This window comes from Xenopus tropicalis, chromosome 9, assembly GCF_000004195.4.
Source record: "Xenopus tropicalis strain Nigerian chromosome 9, UCB_Xtro_10.0, whole genome shotgun sequence".
NCBI lineage: Eukaryota > Metazoa > Chordata > Amphibia > Anura > Pipidae > Xenopus > Xenopus tropicalis.
The window spans coordinates 65,880,575-65,896,991 of record NC_030685.2 but is presented as its reverse complement, the minus strand read 5'-3'; the positions used below and the strand labels follow the sequence as shown (position 1 = coordinate 65,896,991).

General features: G+C 38.5%; 1 protein-coding gene across 1 annotated transcript in view; it reads right to left on the bottom strand.

Moving 5' to 3' along the window:
* The window catches only part of agps (alkylglycerone phosphate synthase), a 136,311-nt gene that overhangs the window by 12,281 nt on the left and 107,613 nt on the right, over positions 1 to 16,417 (bottom strand). The window contains 4 exon segments of the mRNA NM_001126829.1: positions 5,246 to 5,303; positions 6,783 to 6,882; positions 13,585 to 13,674; positions 15,681 to 15,742. Of these exon segments, the coding sequence (NP_001120301.1) occupies positions 5,246 to 5,303; positions 6,783 to 6,882; positions 13,585 to 13,674; positions 15,681 to 15,742 (310 nt within the window).

Below are 16,417 nucleotides of genomic sequence, written 5' to 3'. Positions count from 1 at the left end.
GGCTGATCTGATCATTTGGCCCTTGCCCCATTTGGAAACTTTATATTTTTTGGCTTTTCTGTTAATCTGAAATACAGGCCATTTGTTTGGAATGAACCCAGAATAGACTGCACAGACTTGGATTTGAATCTAGGTTTCTTACAGCAAGCACTGAGCAACACGTATCTATAATGGCTTTATGGTGGTTAAGTCACTCTTTCTTTACCATATCAGTTGTGTGACTCGAATAATAAATTAGGAATTTATGTCAGCTGATGCCCTCATAGAATTAACAAAAATGACACACAGTCAGTGGTACTATATGTATTCATATAGACAACAACAAGAGATCCTCTGCACCCATTATCAATATACATAGGACATTAAGACATTCAATGCTCTCCCACTGCTTCAATATACATTTAGCAAAGGGACTAGGTTTACCTGCAACTTACTTGCTTTCAGGGTAAAAACCTGCCCTTTTATTGGCTCCACTGGGATCACCTGACTGTAGCTGGGGGAGGTAAAACCTAGTCCCTTTGCTAAATGTATATTGAAGCAGTAGAATTCTTAATAAATAAATAAGTCAGTGTAGGTCTGGCCAGACTGGGGACAACTTTGATGTATTTGGCCCAGGTTTTATATATATATATATATATATATATATATATATATATATATATATATATATATATATATATATATATATCAGGACTTAGGTGCAAAAAATAAAAAGTATTTATTGAGTAGAACACTGACGTTTCGGCTGAACACCTCTTTTGAGAAAGGCTGAGGTGTTCAGCCGAAACGTCAGTTCGTCTACTCAATAAATACTTTTTATTTTTTGCACCTAAGTCCTGAGAGAGCGGCTTCTTTTTCTCCTTATCTTGTTTACACTTTGAAGACTGCACCCAGGCGGATTTGCGAGTCATACGTGAGTGCCAGTATTGTGTTTTGAGTTGTTTTATATATATATATATATATATATATATATATATATATATATATATATATATATAAACAAACAAACAAATATATACATATATTGCAATATATGGACAAACAATCGCGGTTTTGCTTAAAGGGGAGGGAATTTCTTGGTAGCTTAATGCACAGAATGTCTTAATGTCCTAATATATATTGATAATGGGTGAGTGCAGAGGATCTTTTGCTGTTGCCTAATGGTTTAAAATGTAGCGGTTGACCACAACTTTCCATTTTTTACCGTATATATTCATGGCATACAAACATTTCTAAATGCACACCCCGCCAATGGACTTCTCAATGAGACAATATAAATAGACATCATTCATATGTTATAAATAAAATGATCTGCATCCCTCAAGAATCCACCCAAACTGATTAAAACATATCTGCTTAATGTAAATCCCAAGCAGTGAAGAGAACCATGCATTAGCTCAATAGGTATTATTTAGTGTAAGAGTCTAATAAAAGTCTTAGTGCCTACTGCACCAGCCCAGTAGCTTAGCAACCTATAGCAACAATGGACCATGTCTTCAAAGCTGTCCACAGCACTTCCGCATCTTCTAATCTTGTTAGGTCAAATACTGAGTGTCAGTGGCACTGCACATGCTCAGTGTGTTCTGGGATGGTAAGGAGCTAAGCTTTGGGTCTGTAGAAAACCATTAAAAGCTTAACAGAAAGTGAGGATTACTCTGCAGCAGATGCTACAGGGCAGGTTATTTATGCATTTACTGACTGATATGTTCCCTTCATTGATCTCCTTTGCTAAATAGATGTGGGGGGTACAGAAGCTGCAATGATGTCGCACGTCTCTCCTAATTTGTTAATGATTTTTTTTCACCTTCAAAATTGGTTCTTTACAAGTCAAATGAAGATTGTATTTTAAAGACAAAAAAACCACACTAAGACATGAAAAAATATAGTAGATAGGCTCCAATATGTCAATTGTAACCTGGAAAAACATTTTAACTTTAATATATCCCAAGAAGTAATTTTGGGTCAGTTTAAAAGTAAAACATTATTCTGCAGATTACAATTTAATATTGAGATTAAAGAAGAAAGAAAGGTAAAAACTAAGTAAGCTTTATCAGAAAGGTCTATGTTAGTAAGACTATGAGTCAGCTTCCCGCTGATTGGCTCACATCCACATTCCAAAGGGAGGGGGAGCGTTTCTGTGAGTGCACTCACAGAAACGCTCTGTCCTCTTAAAAATATTTGTTGAGTCTGTAATTCATGTGCCAGAGACATGCAGCTCTCTGCTCTTTCCCCCCTCCCTCAAGAATGCCAAGAACTCACTCCCCCCCCCCCTTAGGAATGTGGATCTGAGCCAATCAGCGGGAAGCGGACTCATAGTCTTACTAACTGAGCATGTACACTGGTCTGGGTGTCTGTGCAGGAGTGAGGCATTATGGGAACTTTCTTTACCCAGCTCAGAGTTTTTTCTTCCTGTTTGGCTTCAGATCTTCTGAACAGGTGAAATATGGGGAGACTTAAGGGCACTATTGAGATAACTGAAGGTATGCCTGCAGCTTGAGATTAACTCTTTACTAGCCTTTCCTTCTCCTTTAAAATACTAAAAAGGTCCTGTCATGATTGTTATGGGGTACTTTTTATTCTAAATTACACTGTTTACATAGCAAATAATTCACTCTGTCATTTAAATTTTATTCTTGAACAACAAATGTATTTTATTAGTTGTAATATTGTTGTGTAGGCACCATCTCATTCTATGGCCTTAAATATTATTAATTTAGAATTATTTTGAGATATTAATTTAAAGGTGTAACAACCTCTAAGGGCTGTAGAGGCTTCTGGAAGTGAGGGAGGTCCAGGAGAAGACATGTATTGGTAATAAAGAATTAAAATACCATATTGCAGTAAAAACGTGTCTGAGAAAGAATATATTTCTGCATTAGAGGGTGCATAACCAGTATATAGGAGCCATACTTACTGCCCCACCTGCCCTAATGTACAAACAAATGAAATCCTATGGATGGAGAACATGGATGTTGGGACTTGTGCGGATTCCATACAAAAATAGCATTAGGAGGAGGGCGTGAGGCACATCTGGATGGAATACCAAGAGTGAAAAGAAAACAAACTTCCCCGTGTTGCTAATGTGACAAAGAGCTGCGCACACGATGGATAACGTATTCTATTCGCAACGCCTGACTTGGCTAAACTAAACAGTCGCGTAGAAGCCATTTGCCTATGTTAGAGATGACAATTAAAAGTTAGTATTTTCTGGCAGGTAATCGCTCATCTCGATCGCTTATTCTGCCCAATTTATTGGTTTTAGGAAGGGCTGATTCTCTACCATTTCACTGTTTTTGAAAGCAGATGTTAATAGTAAGTTAAAAGCGCGCACGTAGGCAAGCGGGGCCAGAAGCCGCCGAGCAATATTCTCCGATTTGAATTGCTAATGCAGAAATATTGTGGGCAGAATTCACGGATTTGCCCTTCACATACAATTGCCTTTTATAGCTGCGTGGGCATGGTAAATTCCACATATGCGCTTGGTTTCATACAATGCAGCCATAAATCCTTTCTTACTTTTCTGCCATGACTGGTTCATTGCCATCGGTGAATTTTACAGCCTGTTTAGCTCTCAGTGATGTAAATAGATTTAGGTTATGCAGGATTATGCCGATCTCTGACCATCCTAAGGATTGTTTAGAAGCTGCATGGAAATTCCAAGCATAGGCCCAGTCTGCTACGTCTGCAGAACACCGGTGCTCTGTCTGGAGCATCAGAGCCGCGCCGCGGGCAGTCGCATTACACTATCCAGCGCTACCATAACACAGAGTGATGAGGGAACCTTTTGCACATGTATTAAAGGTATATGGTACATTCTGAATATTGGCAACATCATACAGAAACGCTTACATTACAATCATCATATGACTATGATGTGTATATATATATCAGAGGTATGGAAAACTTTATTCAGAAACCCGTTATGTGGAATTGCAGAAGATCATTTCCCATAAAGTCAATTTTAAGCAAATAATTAGAATTTTTAAAAATGATTTTTAAAAAAGATTTCCTTTTTCTCTGCGATAATAAAACAGTACCTTGTACCTGGTGGTAACAGAGCTGCATGAATCCATATTGGTGGCAAAACAATCTGTAGTGTTCATAAAATGTTTAAATGGGTTTTAAAAGGGGCAGTTCACCTTTAAGTTAACTTTCAGTGTGTCATAGAATTCCCTATTTCTAGCAACATTTCAAGTGGTCATTATTTATTTTTTTGTATACTTTTTGAATTATTTGCCGCCTTCTTCTGACTTTTTCTAGGTTTCATATGGGGGTCACTGACCCCAGCATCCCATAAACTACTGCTCTATGAGGCTACAATTTTATTGTTGTTGTCATTTTTATGACTTATCCACTGTCTGGTTGCTAGGGTAATTCAGACCTTAGCAACCAGATAGCTGCTAAAGTTGCTAACTGCAGAGCTGCTAACAAAAGGTTAAATAATAAAAAAAAAAACAAATACAAAATGAAGACAAACTGCAAATTTTCTCAGAATATCAATCACTGCATCATAGTAGGAGTTAATTCAAAGCTGAACAACCCTTTTAAGGTATGGTGATCTAATTTCCACAAAGAAATATAGCATACATGTGTGTGATCTGTTATCCAGAAAGTTCCAAATTACGGAAAGGCCAAACCTCCATTTTAAGCAAATAATTCTAATTTTTAAAAATAATTTCCTTTTCCCCTGTAATTATAAAACAGTACAGGTATAGGACCCATTATCCAGAGAGCTCGGGACCAGGGGTATTCCAGATAAGGGGTCTTTCTGTAATTTGGATATCCATACCTTAAGTCTACTAAAAAAATCAATAAAACTTAATTAAACTCAATGAGATTGTTTTGCATCCAATAAGGATTATTTATATCTTAGTTAGGATCAGTTACAAGGTACTGTTTTATTACTACAGAGAAAAAGGAAATCAATTTTAAAATTCTGAATTATTTGATTAAAAGACGGGCTATGGGAGAGGGGCTTTCCGTAATTCAGAGCTTTCTGGATAATGGGTTTCCGGATAAGGGATCCTATACCTGTACCTTGTATTTGATCCCAACTAAGATATAATTAATCCTTACTGGAGGCAAAACAATCCTATTGGGTTTATTTAATGTTTTATGTATGTAATGATTTTTTAGTAGACTTAAGGTTTGGAGATCCAAATTACGGAAGGACCCCTTATCCAGAAAATCCCAGGTCCCTAGCATTGTGGATAACAGATCCCATACCTGTATTTAAACGTCTTACCTCCATGATGATGTGAAAGGCTTCCACCATTAGCAAGGATTTCTTCTCTAGCAGCAAACTGTAAGGAATAAATATAGAATTTTTTATTTCTTTGGTCCCATGTGTGGGAGAAATGAAAACTTAGACTTATAGGTTGGACTCACAAAAAGGCTGTTTTACTTTAACAAAAAAAAAAAAAACATATTGCGCTTCTTATATATAGAGAACATTTTGGATTGCAATGTTAGGACAAGCAGTAATAAAAACAATAGTACAGTATAGAACATGTTTACTGTAGGATCAAAAGAGTCACCGATGCCTAATGCACCAAGACTTCTTTTTGGCAGTTAAATATTCTTTATTAGTTATTCATGGATTGTTAATATGTTAAAAATATGTGACCCATTTACAATATGAATTATCATAGGAGAAAAAGACAAATGCCAATTAGAAGCTATAGATTATACTAAAAATAACCATGTAATGGTACAAAGTCAGAAGTCCCACCCTGCCAATGCAGAAACCTGATGATCACCCACTCTGTGCATGTAAAGTTGCAGTCAGATCCAGATTGGCTTCATGCTCAGTGTTGGGGTTTGATTTGCAGAGAAAATTAAGGGGGTTCAAGGTGGCACCGGCCAACCCCACTATACTGCTCTGGATAGTTATGGGGCAATATTACTTTAAGAATAAAACACTGATTTTGTTTAACTACAGCCCCTGCTAATATGGTACAGTGTGCTGGGATTTGTAGTTCAGTGAGATTGAGAAGTGCAAGTACATTAATGAAAGTTACCTTAAATTAAATCGAATCAAGAAAATTTTCATTTCCAACTCTTTAAATCATAAGATGGAGTTTCCATGAATATTAAATCCCCTAATAGTGTACTTAAGTAGGTTTTCTATCGATAAATATTTATTACGAAATATTTTTAGAGATTATTCTGCGCTGGAAAGGAGGATCTGCAGATTTATATTTATTTATACACTTAGAAGCTGGTGGGAGGTGGGGGCGCCTATGTGTCTCCCTCTGCCCATCCCTCTCCTAATGCAGGCTGTTCTCTATTAAAGGGGCTCGCCTCAGGTCTGTGAGCTCCGAAACAGAACTTGGATTTCCAAGCCTGCCAGACAGATATCTGCCAAAGCCCATTGTGAAAATGGCTAATAAGTGGCTTGCTTGGTCAGGAGTGACTGAGCCAGACAAAACCTATAGCCATGCTAAGGGAGCAGGAGACAGACACTCGGATATACTGCGCTGGATGGAGGGTCAGAGACTCCTTTTTAACAACCTATTCCATAGAATTCTGTTAATTTACACTGACACAATTCCAATGTTCGATAGGAAATGCCAATATCACTTTAACATCCTATGTCTTTACCTTGGGTTCCCAGATCTGGCAGTACTACAACTCCCAGCATGCCCAGTTATATGTTAAAGGCCAGCAAGAGGTGATGAGCCAAGTGTGGGTTGTTCATTCTGTACACAATTATGCTCTACATACACAAACGTAAAAGTAAAAAATAAAAAAAAATTCTGCAAAAAAGAGGAATGAATTACCTCAATTTCTTCATAGACATGAACTGGATCACTTAAACCCCTGTAGTTGAAGGCAAAATAGAAATAGACGCAAGCTCCAGCATCGTAAGTCTGTGTGACCCTGAAAAAGAATAAGGTAGTGAGTAAATATGGAGTGGCCAAGGGAAGAGCAAGCTTGTCATGGTGCAGTGATGGGCCCCATAGCCCAAGGAGCTGTGCCTCAATGAGACTGGAAACAGCACCAGATATAGAGTGAACAGGGCTGTTGAATTTCTTAGAGGGGCACCATACCCCCATTTCTTATTGTTCCCTTATATTAGTCTAACAGAAATATAAAGGAAATGAAGTATAATTATTTGCCTCTGCCCTTTTTCCCTTTATGAAAGCGTATTTGTGCCCGCACAACGCGTGCCACTGGCCCTAGGGTACTGGCATACAGGGCAGATTTCTCCTTTTGGCAATGCCACATTTCTCAAAATTAAGTTTTCCTAAAAGCCACATCTCATAGAGTTAAATACAAAATGACTAAAAGCGCATCTCCCATAGACTCCATTTTAATCAAATAATTCACAATTTTAAAAATGTTTCCTTTTTCTCTGTAATAATAAAACAGTACCTTGTACTTGATCCCAACTAAGATATAATTAATCCTTATTGGAGCCAAAACAATCCTAGTTGGTTTAATTACTGTTTAAATATTTTTTGTAGCAAACTTAAGGTAGGAGATCCGAATTATGGAAATACCCCTTATCCAGAAAACCCCAGGTCTAGGGCATTCTGGATAATGGGTCCCATACCTGTACTTTTCAGCCTTAAAATTCTAAAAATAATATTAGGCTAATAATCACTTACAAGCACCAGTACTGGCACTTTTTACACTTTATAGGCAGCAGCAGGCTGTGAGCTACAAACCGCGCTGTGCCAAATGCCTGAAATCTGCCCCATGAGCTGCAAACCTTAGTCTTGGTTAAAGGGGTTGGTTATTCGTTCAAATCCAAGCCTCTTTCATCATCAATGAACAAGGAAATTTCCTTACTCTAATTTGTACAGGTATATGTTGATTTGGTTCAAATTCGACCAAATCCTTAAGGGAAGGTTTTCCCAAAGCAAAACTACCACATACCTAATGAAAGCATTAGAGATTTTCAATCTCAGTGGAAATGAAACAATGCGATTTTCGCATGTTTGAGACTTCTGCAAACAAAAAAGTGACCTTGGCTATTCTGTCCAAGTTTTTCCTCAAATTAGATAATGCTCGAGAATTCAAAAATGCAGCGTGTAAGAAAAGTCATGTGTAATGAACTCAAAAACTGATACACGGCTCTCCCAGAGGCACCGGTCTCATGGAGCGGAGAGCCTAATTTTAAGACCAGAAACATCATACATGGCCACACTGAGATGCAATGGTGTGTGATAGAGTAGCCCAGCAATCTTCAGAAACTGACACTCTTCCTGAGTCTTAAAAGTTTTAGTTGATCAGTCAGGACTTAGGATCAATATATTTCCTTTAAATGATACTAAAAAGGATGGGGGTGGAGCAGAAATTCTCGAATTGGAGGCAAGTTTTGGTTGCATAAAAACCCAGTGTAATGACAAACAGAGCCTCCTTTAGGCTACCAGTCTACATAGGGGCTACCAAATAACCAATCTTAGGCCTTATTTGGCATACCTGGTGTGTGTGTGTGTGTGTATACACACACACACTATCTTTGGGTATAATAAAAGCCATGCTATTGCACCACATTATATGTTTCGCAACTTATATAATTTAAAAGGAATTTGTGCCTTCCCAGTAAGCCATATATTTGGCCAGGTTTTTAGCTTTGCAAGAGAAATTAGAAGCACCAGTGCTAAATACTGTGTAATCCTAGCAATAACTCCATGTATTAAGGGTGACGGGTTTACAACATGCAAGGTCAGGGGCTATCAGAGCCAGCCTAAACTGAACAGGGGGAGCCTTGCATAGGGTTTCCCAGATTTTGTTTACCTGGAATGGAAACCAAGTGGTGATAAATCTGATAAATGTCAAGGTCAACACTTGAATGTGACCTTCTGGGATACAATCCAAACATGCCAACATATGTGCCAGCCTGGGGAAAGACTGTTCTTGCCAGCATGCACCAGCATTTTATGCAATACTGATACAGGTATGGGACCTGTTATCCAGAGTGTTGGAGACCTGGAGTTTTCCCGGATAAGGGATCTTTCCGTAATTTGGATCTTTGTACTTTAAGTCTACTAAAAAAAAATCATCTAAACATTAAATAAACCCAATAGGATTTTTTTTGCCTCCAATAAGGATTAATTATATCTTAGTTGGGATCAAGTACGTGGTACTGTTTTATTATTACAGAGAAAAAGGAATCCTTTCTAAAATTATTATTTCTATTTATTATTATTTTTATTATTAGGTTAAAATTGATTCTATGGTAGATGGTCATCTTATAATTGAGAACTTTCTGGGTAATGGGTTTCTGGATTAGGGATCCCATACCTCTTTAAGTAAATATAAATGACCAAAAAGGCCCACCTAAAACAACTGCAATGTATTTGTGTCTATGTGGATGGGGTTTAGATAGGAGCACTGCAGAATTTTACAACCTGTGAATGTTTGCTCTTAAAATACCTTATACATGTCAGTCACACAGTTAGAAGAATGACAAATTAGTAAAATATTATTTTTTATAAAGTTAATGATAGCAATTATTATTTTTTTAATTCATAGGGAGAAAATGTGAAATTCAAATGTATTTAAGCTCCACAATTGACTTGTATCAGGTGTTCATTCCTGTAATAGAACTCCAGCACTTCTGAAAACCCCCTGAAAAAAGAAATAGCAGATATATTAAATGTATATTAGGGATGCACCGAATCCAAGATTCAGTTCGGGATTTGGCTTTTTCAGCAGGATTTGCAAATTAGGACTCAGATTCAGTTCATTATTTCGCCAAATCTTTCATGAAGGATTTAGGGTTCAGCTGAATACGAAAATAGTGGATTTGGTGGATCCCTAATGTATAGGGAGAGGTACAGGCCCAGATTTGTGGAGAGGCCACAAAGGTCCGGGCCTAGGGCGGCACAAATTTGGGGTGGCATGCCACCCAAGCCACACTGAAAATTTGCTTGGATATGGAGCAATGGGGAAAACTTCAGCGCATCCTCTCCCCGCTGCTTCGTCCATGAGTTACATGAATGCGCATACAGGCCGGGGTGGTGAGCAATGGGGGCGGCCTCGGGGCGCCATGTTAAGAAATCCGGCCCTGGTGAGGTATAGCATTATATATTAAATCTAAACAAATAGGTATTTATTGTCTCTGAGCCAGAACAAATACTTGTCTCAGTCCTTTTCCCCGACAAGCCATTTGCATTAGGGAATAAGGGTAAAAGTGCCAATTTCCTGATTGTCAAGAAACTGAACTACTGGGAACCCTTCTAGATTTCCCACTTTAACTTTTACTATACCTCACCCTAAACTGCACCTACCTAGCGAAGCACAAAATCAAGAAGTGTAAAACATTGCCAATATAAATACATTTTTATGATGTAGAGCAGGAGTCCTCAAACTTTTTAAGGGAGGCCAGTTCATGGTCCCTCAGGCTGTTGAAGGGCCGGATTAAAGTCCTCCCCTCATGTCCTCATTCTATGGCCCACTCCCCGATACTTCCTCCTGCTCCCCACTGCATCCTTGTATCAGATCATAGTGGAGGGCCGGGTAAATTACCTTGGGGGGCCATATTCGTCCCGCAGGCCGTAGTTTGAGGATGCCTGATGTAGAGAGTGATATTCTGGGACACTTTGCAAGTGGTCTTCATTTTTTATTATTTGTGGGTTTTAAATGATTTAGCTTTTATGTAGTAGCTCTCCAGTATAGAATTTCAGTACCTATCTAGTTGCTAGGGTCCAAATTACCCTAGCAACTAGACACTGATTTGAATAAAAGACTGGAATATAAGGAGAGGCTTGAATAAAAAAGGTAAGTAAGAAAGAGTAGCAATAAAATTTTAGTCTCACAGAGCAATCGTTTTTTGGCTGCTGGGGTCAGTGGGTTAGAATTAGCTACTCTTTAGCGTACTAAAAGTTAACTTAAAGGTGAACAACCCCTTTAACGACAATAAGAGGTATAAATGCTTTGGCAGCATTAAATTGCCTTTTTTTCTTCTAAAAATGTACTAGAGGCATGGGATCCATTGTCCAGAAATCTGTGATCCACATAGCTCCAAATTACGGGAAGGCCATCTCTCAGAGACTCCATTTAATTCATTCAAATTTTTAAAAATCATTCCCTTTTCTCTGTAAAGCTACACTGCAAAAATATTTATATAATTCAGTTCTCTTTAATGTCTGAGAAAATGGAACAGCACATCTAAAAGGGAACTCTACCCAAACACAGCTTTTGCATAAAGCAAGAAGATAAAATTCTCAGTAATCTGCAAACGAGCATTCATGATACCATTTCAGTGGTTATAAAGATATCTGTACAAGAACATTTGAAAGCAGTATTTGTTTATCCCTTTCTGTTCTTTGCTGACTCCTGAAACAAGGAGCAGAAGTAAGTTATTCGCTCATCACTGTTAATCAGGAGTCAGAAGCAGCAGCACAGAGAATGTAGCATCATTATTGACATTATTGTTAACATACCTATTTATAAATTGCCAACATATTCTGTGGTGCTGTACAATAAGTGGGTTTCATGCATTAGACATACAGAGTAACATATAAAGCAATCAATAACTGATACAAGAGGTGAAGAGAGCCCTGCCCAAAAGAGCTTACAATCTACAAGGAGAAAGGGTTGAGACACAAGGTGTGGGAATGGGCATGACCAGAGTTGTGATAGGTGTGGCACAGGGTATTGCGTTTATAGAGATCTCTTGAAGGCAGAGAGATTGGGAGAAAGTCAGAGAGATTGATTGGGAGAAAATCTGACAGATTGTGGGAGCGAATTCCAGAGAAGGGGGGCAGCCATTGCAAAGTCTTGAATGCGAGTGTGTGAGGAGGGAATGAGAGAGGAGTTGAGCAACATATACACATATACACAAATACACACAAACACACAGTTTCAACTAAAAAGTATATGAACTGAAATAAGAAGGGACATCCAATAGAAAGCTAAACTGCAGCTTTCCATCATAGCTGAATAGTCTTATCCTCATTAGCACGCTGTATATAATACTACACTACAATATAATACTTTACCTACACTATAAGGTGTTGCTGAACTAAATTACCAAGCTTCCTCTCCCATGCAAGCTCTGTTGCTGGGTGCTAGTGATATAAGTGTCCTTACTAGGTCAGTAGCACTCTAATCATACCTAATTTAGACTTCTCCTCTGCTTGTGGTACCAACCAAGTCTGTACTCTTTACCAGAGTACAGGCACGCCAAATTGTCATTGTGCAGGGAAAAAAAACTATATGATTTACGCCCATTCACAAAGACAGTACGCCGAAAAATAATCAGCTAAGACTGCCCATTAACATTTAATGCAGTGGAGAGAGAAAAAGAAGTTGTTTGACATTTCTACTGCAAAACTATTTGGTTTACAGTTTAGGCCTTGTTTTTGTAAACATGGCGGCACGAAGATATATGCCCTGCAATTAAGCCCGCTGCCGAGAAAGATAATACTGACACATTTGCAATGCACCACCAAGAACGTTTTACAGGCGTTTCTTCAGATGTCGAGCCTTTTAAGAGATCTGTTCTCTGTCTTTTTTATGGCAACCTTCAATCATCTTTTCCCCCCTGCGCGCGTTCTAAATAAAATCTACAAAACTGTTTACAACTTTCGAGGCAGTTTAACAGCTAAATGGCAAACAATTTAATCTAAGTCAATCTAGGAAAGATAACATGTCACTGAAACATAAAAGAATTACGTTGCTAGTGTAAAATGAAAAAAAAAAACTATAAAACTTCCTGGGGTTTTTTTTGTAAAGATTTCTTTCTAATTTGAATCCAATAAAGAATTAAATGTAGGAATTAACAGCTACAAAGTAATAGTTTATTTATATTACGCCCTTCAATGTGATTTATTTCATTTTTAAAAAATTTATGCAAAACCTAAGATGTAAAATCTCATTCTGTTGCAGTGCCAATCAACGCAAAGGTTTTTTATAGAGGTTAAATGGGCAAATCGATCCAGTTATTCTTGGCTGGATGGGAAATAGAATGTCAGATGACATATCATGTACAGTATTCTTTCCAGCAGAGATTCTATTATAATATCCTCTTATGCAATAAAGTCCAAAGTCCCACAGGTTATTTTCTCCACTGGCATGGAATGCCAATCTGCTACCTGCCACTTACTGAATGTAGGTGCGCCACACAGTGGATTTCAGCCTGAAAAAAACTATGCATTTTTGCAACAAAATACGCAGAAGGCAACAGATCTCCATGCCAGTGGAGAAATCAACCCATCTGCCATTGGCCTATGATAGACACACTTGCCACTCATACTGACTTAGTGAGCAGCTTATTGGCCAAATCAATGAGTCAGCAGATTTTTAGGACAACCAATTGCTTTGTCTGGGATCAGCTGGGATCCCATCAGATGAGGATGTATTCAGGCTGTTAATGCGTGCTTCTCTTGACAGGTCAGAATAAGTCCTTGCAGTAATCCCAGGGGCCATAGCACCCACCACCTGGGTGCAACATTGGGCAAAAATCCCTTTGTTTGCCAGGTTCAGGCATTTCCCTAACAGCTGCATTATGACCTTGTTTACTAAAGCCAGTGAACAGAGAAAACAAGTTATTTAAAGCCTGAATGAAGAGAGAAATGACAATGCACTGCAAATACAAGTTGACATTGTCTAAAGGAAGGGACGTACCTGCATGTAGAAAGGGGAGGGAACTGAACGCCTCTTTCTTTGCACTCTCGAACAATTCTCTCTTTAACGTTGCGGCACAGATCCAAAACCCTACAAACACAAATGCATTGCAAACAGATCAAGTCATTGGTCAACAACAACAGTAATAGTGAGAATGGATGCCACAGGCTCATAAGGGACCAAGAAAAATATAATGACATTATCAATAAATTCATACAGAACACTAATTACAACCAAACATATCTCATTTCACAATACTAGCATGTTATATTAAATCTGAGAAACATCTAATTTGCCCAGTGAACCTTTACTACTCAGAAATTTACTAATATCTTATTTTGTATATATTTCTACAGCTTTTTATTAATAAAACTCATGATTATTTTATTATGGGTTCTTTGGCTTCACAAACTGGCTGTTCTGGATGAATGGGATGGGCAAGCTTTGGGGCTCTTAGAAGTTCCCCATCTTCTCTCTGCTGATTTACTACACATGCTCTGGGTTGCTGTCAAGGGCCAACTCGTGCTATGAAGTATGTATATAATACAAAATTCACAGTTCTGCATCAGAATTTTTATTAAGCAGCATAAGCTTCATGTGGAACATCAGCAAAGGGGATGTTACCAGGCAACCTCAATAAGCCTGATCATAGTCTATACAGACAGCTACTATTAATCTTTTTTTGTACTATTGTCTTTTAGTAAGAACAATTCTGCAGCAAAATGTCAAAGTAGTGGTTCTTTATGGACTACAATTTGCAGTGCCATGCAATTTGCCTGTAAGAGCCTGATGCCTACTCCTTTCCAACTCACAATGCAACACTTGGCATAGGGGTCCCCAACCGTTTTCATCTGCGAGCACATTCAAATGTATAGAGTTGGAGAGCAACACAAGCATGCAGAAGGTTCCTGTTGGTGCCACAAATGGGCTGTGGTTGGCTATTGATAGCCCCTATATGGAATAATAGCCTACAGGAGGCTCTGTTTACCAGCTTGTTTAAAGCTTGTCTTCAAGTCAGGAATTAAAAAAAAAAACACCTGCTTTGAGGCCACTGGGGGAAACATACAAGGGGTTGTTGGGCAACATGTTGCTCACAAGCCCCTGGTTGGGGATTAATGATCTATAAACTGCACATTAAAGCTTTAATACAGGCCAAGCAATAAAAGACCAAATGGTGGGATAGAAGAATACTCTCTACAGATAACAGTAGGATAAAGGATTTAACAAATTATTTTTGAAACATGTATCACTTTAAGCCCAAGAAACTTCTTGGACACTCCCACGTCTGCAGCATTTACACGAGAAGTAAAATATGCATATGGTTTAATTCACTTGGAGTTTTGTTTCCCATAAACAGAAAAGTACAGAAAGATTTTCCTGGAGATTACAGTGTTTTCCCAGACAGAATGGGTCCTCCTCTATGCAAAGACAATTAATCTAAAACAAAATGGTTTACTTTATCTTATTCCTTCGGTCAGTATGATGCCGGCAACGAGGCATGGAATAAGTTAACACGTGAGCAAGGGAGAGTTATGTTTCTGTACACTGAAATAGTTGTCTTTGCTGCAAGAGTTACTCTGTCTCTCTTGATTCTAAATGGTTGAACCCACAAGGTGCTCAGATTTCAGGCCCTCAGTGTGTATTTTTTCTGCCAGGGTGTGTACTTTTTTTTTTTTGCAACGGAATACAGAAACGGTTGATTCCATTTGGCTGAAGACCTCATTAGGATATATAGGTGGTCTAAGGCCAGTGGCACAGCACTAGCCACCATCGTGATATGATTATTAGCCTGAGAGTTGAACATTCAGATAAGTCCAGTTTGGGCCATCACAGAGGAGGCAACATTGGGTAGATATCCACTTTTTCTGGAGAAATATCAAAATGAGAGGAACTTTACATGCATTATCTGTGTCTTTGGTATAAGCCAGAAAAGGTTTCAAATATGGTCACAGTTGTAATTTTATTTTATACAAATCAATGAAAAGATGAGCTTTTCTTGGAAAGCAACAAGCTGTGCTTGGTTTTTATATTATTCAAGAAGAGGATGATCATGCTTAAGCAATTAGCTGCAGCCCTTAATTCATCCTGATGCTTACCTGTCCCATGGAACTGAAGTCTCAAAGGATTCCCCTATTACATAGTAGTCCATGCCAAGGTCCTTTGTAGGAGAAAAAAAAATAAAAATATACAACAGCAATACAGGCAGAGAACAATAAGTAAAAGCATAACAAGTGCACTATTGTGAGCTAGACATCCACTAGGCTAGGGGTTCCCAACATTTCTTACCGGTGAGCCACTACCAAATATAAGAGTTGAGGAACAATGCAAGCATGAAAAAAATTCCCAGGGGTGTCAAATATGGGCTTCGATTGGCTATTGAGTAGTCCCTATGTGGACTGGCAGCCTACAGGAGGTTGTGTTTGTCAGTACACCTGGTTTTTATGAAACCAAAACTTGCCCCCAAGCCAGGAATTTAAAAATAAGCACCTGAGTGAGACCACTGGGGCAACATACAAGCTGGTGAGTCACATGTTGCTCACGAGCAACTGGTTGGGGATCACTACATTAGGCAGTGCAATGGTTAGCAGATTAGAACTGCTGTCTTGCAGCAACGGGTTCCAGGGTCCTACTCTAGCTAGGCCTGCAAAGAGGTTTGTATGTGCTTCCTGTGTTTGCATGGATTTTCTCCACATACACATTAAAAACATCTCACAGACTCAAAAAGGTCAAAGAACTTTATGAACCACAGGTATCTGAAAGGAGACTGGAGAGTGCACATGTATGGGTAGCTCATGATAAATTGACCACTGTGTGTGTAAATGTGATAAAGAGA